General features: G+C 42.2%; 1 protein-coding gene across 1 annotated transcript in view; it reads right to left on the minus strand.

Annotated features, from left to right (window-relative positions):
* Window positions 1-7,650, minus strand: part of Ddias (DNA damage induced apoptosis suppressor) — a 16,296-nt gene extending 8,646 nt beyond the window's left edge. The window contains 2 exon segments of the mRNA XM_013350122.2: window positions 1,974-2,098; window positions 7,538-7,650. Of these exon segments, the coding sequence (XP_013205576.2) occupies window positions 1,974-2,086 (113 nt within the window). The 5' untranslated portion in view covers window positions 2,087-2,098; window positions 7,538-7,650.
* Window positions 7,651-9,560: the final 1,910 nt, after the last annotated feature.

Below are 9,560 nucleotides of genomic sequence, written 5' to 3' on the forward strand. Positions count from 1 at the left end.
AAAAACCAAAAAAAAAAAAAAAAAGAAGAAGAAGTTTAAAGGGATATAATATCTACAAAGCTCCTAGCATCATGCTTAGCACACAATAAACATTCATAAATGGTATATATTGGTAACACAAGTCTAAAGGCCTAACAGTGGTATTATTGTTCAACTCAAATTTTTGTGAGAGATTATCCTCAAGATAAATTCTTGGTCTGTTGAGTATGGTAATATAGGCCTGTGATCCTAGTACTTGGGAAGCAGAGGCCAGAGGATCACAAGTTTAAGGTCAGCTGGGCTATATAGTGATACTCTATCTTACTTGGGAAAAAAATCACAAAGTTTTTAAAAAAGCTTTATATGACTGATTATATATTATACAAATGTTCTAAGTATGTTATGTATAGCAACTTACCTGATCCACATAAAAATTCTAATGGTTTTTCTCTAGTTTTACCCCAAACTATTTAAGTGATTTGTGCAAGATCACACAGTTATGCCTTTGAGAGTTGGGGAACAATACTGTGGCTAATGCTTATAATCTCCCTATTAGGAATGCTTAGACAGAAGAACTGCCGCAAGGTACAAGAATGTGATATACAGTGAGTTCCAGGCCAACCAATTAAACTCAAGCATTCTGGTTCCACAGAATAGTGCTGTTAACCATTGTGATATACTGCAAGAGGATAAGTACACTTGGAAAAGCTCTTCAGTAAAAAAGGATTCCATTTTAGAAATCCTCATATGTATACACACACACACACACACACACACACACACACACACACACAAACACACACACACACAATCATGTATTGTACTAGACTTCTGTGCATTATCTCTGTAGTTATTCTACTTTACAAATAAGTAATTAGGACCACAGACAGACTCTACACTCTCAGTAGATGTTAGCATCCTTCTGCAATTCTATGCAGCATGAACTCTAAATACTCCAGAATGGTTTTAAGAAAGGTTCCTGACTCCTCCTCATACCCCATTCAATTCTAACTTGACCTGAGACTAGTTAACATTATTAGCTCACTACTCTTATTTCCGTATCACTAGGCATTACTAACATCTTTGTCTTATGTCTAGACACAAAGTTGTAAAAGAATTTCAAATCCAACTTTTCGCTTCTATTCCACAATGATAGGTGGTATATCTGGGATTCTCAAATATACTCGGTACCATGATTTTATCATGGTAATCAGATGTAGCCAAACAGCCTTATTGTCATACAAAAGACTATGAGAATTTGAGCACATCTAACCTGAAATTCTGAACTTCAGAGTACTTGCAAAAGTTTCTGAGCACTGACATGACTTAAAACACTGTAGACTGCCAGGCGGTGGTGGCGCACGCCTTTAATCCCAGCACTCGGGAGGCAGAGGCAGGCGGATCTCTGTGAGTTCGAGACCAGCCTGGTCTACAAGAGCTAGTTCCAGGACAGGCTCCAAAGCCACAGAGAAACCCTGTCTCGAAAAACCAAAAAAAAAAAAAAAAAAAAAAAAACAAAAACAAAACAAAACAAAACAAAAAACAAAAAACCACTGTAGACTTTGAAACCAGGGGTAGCAAGCAATACAGAACTGTGAATTCCAGAGCAGTTTGGGCTGCAGAGACTCACTCACTAATGAGAAAACACACATCCATTTTGGAGCACTTCTTTTTCAGGTTTAGGCCAGGGATATTCAACTAATTAAGTTTATGCAAATAGTCTTAAACCTCCAAAGTTGTGAAATCGGAAACATATCTGTGCCCAAGCATTTTATAAGTAAATAAGCACGGCACTAGCTACTAAGTTTATTTACTTATATCTACTTGAAAAATAACTTGAGGTGAGGACCATTAAAAAACAAATAAATACTCTTAAACTTGCCCCAAAAACTAGATTAGTACTCAGTTCTGTTCTAAGATAGCAGAAGAACCCACCCTGAGAATTCCTGAGAGAATCTGATGCTCGGCACAGTGAACTCAGTCTTTGATTTTACCTCTGGGAGTCAAGGACTATCCGAGAGAAGCACCGCTGACATGATGGATATATAAAGCTCGAGTTCTGGAGGGCAAGCACCGAGGCAAGGAGGAACCTCCGTCTTCTATTCATGTGTCTGTTGTCCTAGAAAACAAGCATGGGGCTTAATGCAAATGTCAAATCACATGTGAATTATTCCTCTTCTGAAAACTAATCAGTCAGTAATATCGTCTGTTTCATTATCAAAGTGAAGACAGCTAAGTGTCAGTGTACTGGGAGATTAAATCTGGGGCCACACACATGGTAATCAAAGAGCCTATTACTGCGCTACATCATATGATGATGTACTGAAAAACTGAACCACTACTTAGGAATAAGTAGTCTATTCTAGTAATTCAGGAGAGACTTCACATAGCTCATTCATGTTTTTTTATTAAATAAATTTATTCATCTATTTATTGTACATCCTGCCAGTTTCCTCTCCCTCCTCTCTTCCCAGTCCCTCCCCTCAACTCCCCTGTCCTCCCAATCCACTCCTCCTCATTTTCTGTTTAGGAAAGGGCAGGTCTCCCATGAGTACCAACAAATTATGGCGTATCAAATTGCAGTAAGACTAAACACCTCCCCAAGTATTAAGGCTGGGCAAAGAAACGCAGTGAGAGGAATAGGGTCCACATTCATTACAAAAGATATAGAAGTTTTTTAATGAGAAGGATATTCCATGAACCTTCTTTCTTCCTCCTCCCTGTGCTTTTGAGGGTTCTCCCTATTTCTGTCTAGGCCGGTCTTGAATTCATGGGCTAAAGTGACCCCGAGTAGCTTCAATTACTGCTCAGAAGCTGAAAACTGCTTTAGTAGATTTCACTGAGCAGAGTTTCACAGTTTGGGGGTAGAAAAGGGACTTACAACTAGCAAATAAAAATGTTATAAGGTCTAAGAGATCAAGCTTTTAAAACAATTCTTGTTTATATAAGCATATCAAAGAAATAAAAGAGCAATACTCTCTACTTTTATAATCTGACTTTAAATTCTTTCAATTGTACATTGGCTTACCATTTTCCCTCACTGATTAGCTTATGCTAATAAGGTAATAAAATAGTTGTTTTCAAATAAAGAACTCTAGTGTTCAGAGAGTTAGATCAATTTGTAAAAATGTTTGACCTGTTTCGGAGACTGGCACCTGTAAACTCTGACAGTGGAATTCAGTTAGGCACAGCACTTTAAGAACCTACAGAAATGTATTGACTGTGAAGACTCACATGAATCCTGTGTCAGGATAACATTTCCATGAAAATAAGATTTTCCCACTGCTTTTTCCATGGAAGTCTCATTAAGTATATAAACTACACTTATGGGTAGACCCCATGCCCAGACAGCCAACACAAAGTAAAATCAATGATATTTTAGTACCCTGTTTCTTTGTTAGGGCATTTTTTCTTACTGATCTTTTGCTTGTACTTTATGGTTTCTGGATTTTTATGAGTTTTGTTTTTGTGGGTCTGTGTTTTTCTTTTTTAAAATTCTTTTTACTTGCTTGTTTCTTCTTTTATTCTCCCACCAATTTTCCCCTTTTATTGGAAATAAATTTTTTCTCTCACATAATAAATCCTGATTTTGGTTTCTTCTCTACACCTTTCAGTACCTCCCCTCCTTCCCACTCCAACCCACCCCCTTCTTGTTTCCCATTAGAAAACAAACAGGCTTCCAAGGCATAATAATAAAATAAAACAAAACAGAGAAGGCAAAAGATTATTGTGGGCCTACCTTTAGGGGGGTCTAACACAGAATTTTATAGTCTACATGGACATTTAAATTATTCTTTATGCACTGTGGGTGGTACCATCTGTTTATAGGCAGGTCTGTTCTGCTTAAGAAGAGCAGCTGAATGTGAGCCTGAGAGCCAAATAGTAAGCAGGGGTCTGCCATGGTCCGTTTTAGTTCCTGCTTCTAGCTTCCTATTTTGGCCTCCCTCTGTGATGGACTATAAACTGTAAGACAAATAAACTGCTTCCTCCCCATCAAAAATTTATGAATTCTATTACAAAGGAATTGTAGATGGATTGGTTTGTAATTTAACTAAGATGCTGTGCTGTATCGTGGGCACGTATTTTTCCCCCTGAAGTGCTAGGTTGGAACCCTGGACCTCATATGTACTAGGCAAGCACTTTATTACCAAGCTATACTTTCAGTCTCTTCTTGGGAGAGGGCCTCTAAGTTCCCCAAGGATGGAATTTGTGGCTCTCCTGACTCAGCCTCTGAGTAGGTGGGATGACAGATATGTGCCACCAGGCCTGTCCAGATAATACAACTTACCAATACAAGAAAAACAATACAAACATGACGTTCTAGAATTAATTTATAAATTATGCAAGTATGAATTGCACACATTTTAAGAAGGTTGGTTGCTGCCTTTTATTTAAGGGTTTATTGCCCTCTAGTGGATCAAATACATATATAAAAACAACAACAAAAAAACTCTAATTCACAAGTAAATTTAAGAATTAAAATGAACAAGTTCATTTTCTTTTTTATTATTTTTACTGTTGGTGCTTCTTCACCTGGCAAGCCCAAATGGTAAAAAGATACTTCAATTCATTGAGTGAAGGACAATACTATTGAAATTCCTCTCCAGCACCCACGAGTTTGTTATTTTTCTTTGTTTTCAGAACCTGTTTCCTTCATGATAAGTGTCTCCTATCTTATATCTCTACTACTTTGCATGGGTTATGGTGAATGCATGCTTGATGAAGTATCAGGACTAAGTAAGCATTAAAATTAGGAAAACATTATAGACTGAGAACAACTTCCTATCTGGCTCATCATCATCATATATATATATCTTCTTTCTATTATGTTGGGAAGGAAGGCGGTACAGTATCACATTTCTTTCAGCTTCATCAGTCAGAAAACCATGCTCCAATATATTTACTCAATATATTTATTACTGTAATATACACTTGTTAAATGCCAACTGTTGCTATATGTAGTGAGGGGCAGCCAGACACAGTCCTTTCCTAGTTACTAGATTTATGTTCTAGTGTAAGAGATGACAGAAAATGATTGACAAGCTATATAAGTGAAATGTACATAATACCTTGAGAAAATTTAAAAAGAGACTGATCAGGTCTTTGCTTGGGGGTGGGATAAGGAGAGAGACAGGATTAGGATAATGTAATTTTTGTTTAGAAAAAAGTATTTTCTGTCAGAGTGATGGTATTAAAAATTCATTAGAGTTCTTTATACACCTAAAATATTTTCTAAATGTATAATTTTTGGGAGAATATTTTATTTTTCTTTATATGTATGTGTTTGTCTCTCTGTGTATTTGTGCACCATCTTCTGGAGCTGGTGCTACAGGTGGCTCTGAGCGGCTGGATGTGGGTGCTGAAAACCGAGCCCAGGTCCTCTATAATAGCAGCAAGGTTTCTTAACAGCGAAGCCATCTCTTCCCTAAATGTATAGCTCTTATAATAAGTAAAGCCATAATAAAATACTAAGCAGGATACAGCAATAAGACAGAAGGAAACATCAGCTTCTCCTAATCTCATACATCTAAGAGTAGAAATAAGGAGATTGGGAGGGAGACAGGAGAAAGTCTAAGTGACATGGCATACTGAGGAGAACTAATTGTTCCCCTCCATTGTTTTCCAGTGATTGCCTAGGCCAGTGACCAAGAGGGAAGGCACGGGCACAGTCTTAAAGCTATTTGGGGGACTACACCACAACCAAGGTTACTTTCTTCCGCAGCACGAAAAAGAATGGTTGGTAACAGGGAAGCTGGGAGTGGTAGTACACACTTTAAGACTTTAAGACAGCACTCAAGGTGGAGGCAAGGGATCTCTGTGAGTTCAAGGCCACCCTGGTCTACAGAGCTAGTTCCAGGACTGCCAGGGATATACAGAACCTGTCTTGGAAAAAAACCAAAACTTAAACTAAACAAAAAAACCAAAACCAGAGGGAGAGAGGGAGGGAGGGAGGGAGGGAGGGAGGGGGAGAGAGAGAGAGAGAGAGAGAGAGAGAGAGAGAGAGAGAGAGAGAATAGTAACATGGAAGGGGAAGTGCTATAAACGGTAAACAGAATGTTACTTAATGAAGGAGAATGAATCAATGTGCAGAGCATCCTCTTCACTCTACAGACTACAGACCATTCTGTCAATGGCAATGAGGTAGGACAGAAAGGGGAAATGTGGGGACATAGAAGGGAAAGAAGCCCCTCTAGTTTGTCTTTCTCACTGAGTCCTGAAACTGCAATGCAACTGACAAGCCAAAGTTGCGTGTATAAGTATATGTTCTGAAGACTTCACATTTGAGAAAACAGACTGCTGGACCCCAATTTCCACAAGCCAAAGTTGCGTGTATAAGTATATGTTCTGAAGACTTCACATTTGAGAAAACAGACTGCTGGACCCCAATTTCCAGTTTATTTTCTCATTACTAACTTGTCAGAAGGCAAGCCCATGAAAAACCTTACATAAAAACATTCACTTCAAGGATGGACCTGGAAGAGGCAGAAATATCCTAAGCATACAACTTCAAGGAAACCACATTTTCCAGACACACCAGGGTCAACAGACACAAGAGCTCAGAGACTGTGAGAGCCCACACAAGACCCGCACAGGCTCAACACAGACAAAAATCCCAGCATGGGAAAGGAGAGCGGACAGTCTCCAGAGGAGATCACTTTTCTTCAGTGGAGCGACAATGTGTACATAAGCACACACCACGGCAAAGCCAATACTCAGAAGGAGATGGCCAACGCAAATGGAATGCTTTTTTTTAAAAGAGAGAGAAAAAGCATAAAGATAGATAGAGAACTGGGGGAGAAGCTGGGGAAGGGGAAAGAATATGATCAAAATAAATGATACAAAATTCTTAAAAAATTAAATAAACATAAAAATGTTAGAAAAAGAAAAAAAAGATGTGGCTCCTATCTTAAGGTTTTTAATTCAGTCGGGTTCATAATTTCTTTTGAATGTGTTCTTGTGTGCAAAGTCTTTTTTTTTTAAATATTTATTTATTTACTTATTATGCATACAATATTCTGTTTGTGTGTATGCCTGCAGGCCAGAAGAGGGCACCAGACCTCATTTCAGATGGTTGTGAGCCACCATGTGGTTGCTGGGAATTGAACTCAGGACCTTTGGAAGAACAGTCAGTGCTCTTAACCACTGAGCCATCTCTCCAGCCCGTGTGCAAAGTCTTTACATCATTATGTGATCTACCCAGAGAATGTAAAAGACCAACTAAAAGTGAGGATGCTGTGCAGGAGAGACGGCTCATTCCTTATGAGCACTGGTCTTTCTTCCAGAGGACCTGGGTTTGATTCCCAGCACATGCACGGCAGCTCACCACTGTCTGTTAATAACTAGAGTTAACAGACATTCATCGCACTTTTCTGGCTGCCATAGGAACCAGGAGTGCATACGCTGCACAGGCACTGTGAAGATAGGATGCAGGTGGATCATGTCTGGATGTCCTGTCTTCTGACAGGTAGGTCACAGTCTCTCCAGTCCTTGGGACTGTTTCTCAGCACCATGCACGTAACAAGCCATCTTTTTCAGACCTCTGAAAGGACACACTCACCCCTGTAGGAAGTCAATCCTCCATTCTAGGGATGAGGAAGAGGGCGTAGGCAGTCTTCCCTTTCTTTACTCCTTCCGCTTTTCATGTTGATTCAGGGCACTGCTCAGTGGTAGAGCAAACCTAAACACAAAAATACAAAAAAGACACAAGCCATTGCCACCCAAAACCTAGAAGAAAATCTTCCATGCCCTGTAAGATAACCCTAGACTTCTAATTTCCTGTTTTACAGCCCCAGAGGCCTCACTGTAGAAGGAGAAATTTGGATAGTTTTCTTAACACCTATAATTTCCTTCAAGGACACATACAAGATCTAACTTTTCAAAAGATAGTCAGAAGGAGTTCAGAGCCAGCCTTTGGCATGAAATGCTGTTTACCCCAACTCAAAACAAAAAAAAAAAACAAAACCCAAAACTAAACAAAAACCTTTGCAAACTAAGAAATAACAAATGAGTCAGAACAAGCCTGGGGTGTGGATGGGAATAAGCAAACGTCTGGAGGGTTGGGGAGAATCCAGTGACGTGGCATGAACGGACTGTGATGTTCCGGGTTTGCTCTCTCACACCGAGAGGTGTGTGTGTCGGTATGGATGGCAAGGTCTAGCGCTGAAGGTGGCGAGGCAGGCAAGGCCAAAGGGTTTCTAACCTAAGGAATTTGGACTTAAAACATCGGAGGAAACAGGAGCATTTCAAATAATTTAAACGGGGATGATCTTGGGCAAAGTTTTCATCTATTTTCCTGGTCATTCGGGGAATGGATAAGCAGGGGAAACGGTTGGAAGCCGACTGTCACAGCTCGGCAACGGGGACAGCTTCGATTACGTAAAGGGCAGCTCTGGGGGGAGCAGGATTTCAGATGAGATACGAGAGACCAAGGAGTCTGGAAATCTTTCCGTGTCTGCGTGGCGCGCGTTACTCCGCTAAACATTATCTCTAGGCAATCAAAGCTATCCGAGGAGGAAACAAACAAACAAAAATCTGTGCCAGCACGACTCTGCACGGCAGCCAGCTGACACAGTTTGAATCTCCCTGGAGAAAGTCGAGTCTTTTCCTGTCTGGGCTTCTGGGGCTCTACGGCAACTGTAAATGTTGCTAAACCTTCGCCAAGGAACACGAAAATGACTGACTTTCCCCTCCAACCCCCGTTCCGCCCTTTACGGTGACGGAGTCCTGAACAAATTCGTCCCTCAGGGACCTCTTTCTGCAGCTTCTCACCTGAGGTAAAGGATCGGGACAAGCCCGGGCAACCAGGAAGCGACGCCGGCCCCTCAGCCTCAGCCGCACACCGACCGCCAGCACTCGAATCTCCCGCCTTACCTTCCGCCGGAAGTACCGCCTTGACGGAGCTCCCCGAGAGCCAATCAGAGCAGGGCACCGCGTTGGCGGGCCGCTTCTCCGGCGAGCGCCCCTTCTGGTCAGGCCGCGGGTGGAGACGGCTCTGGAGGGACGTTCTCCCCGGGCTGCTGGAGCTGGAGTTCCTCCGGCGAACGGCGGGGGAGGCCGGGAGGGCGCGAGGCGTGGGAAGGGGCGCCGGCGCCCCTCCGGCGGACGTGGTGCCACGGGGTGGGCAGTAGGGGGCGCTGTCGGCGAGGGAGCCGCCGTTGCGGTCGGCCGGGCGGGGCCTGCAGGGGTTGCTCCGGCTCGGGGGTTGGGAGGGGAGGCGTCGTCTGCACGGACGACCCGGCGGGCTCGGAAGGGATGGGTTGTGCGGGGGGAAGCAGAGGATGGGGTGGCCCGAGGACTGAGTCTCCACATGGGGTGGACGCTATGGAGGCGAAGAGCCGGAATAGCCCGCAGGAGGACAGAGCGATCTGCAAACTTTCTTCCATTTCCTGCTGCCTGAGAGACCTAGGGCCGATCGAGGACTTGTTTCCTGATCGAAGTAGAAATGACAGGGTTGCTGTGCTGGTTGAGCGAGAGGTCACGTGTGTGTGTTGTCATGCCTGGTGAAGATTGTCAATACATATTCATTGTCTCTCTCTCTCTCTCTCTCTCTCTCTCTCTCTCTCTCTCTCTCTCTCTCTCTC

The sequence above is a fragment of the Microtus ochrogaster genome, chromosome 22, assembly GCF_000317375.1.
Source record: "Microtus ochrogaster isolate Prairie Vole_2 chromosome 22, MicOch1.0, whole genome shotgun sequence".
NCBI lineage: Eukaryota > Metazoa > Chordata > Mammalia > Rodentia > Cricetidae > Microtus > Microtus ochrogaster.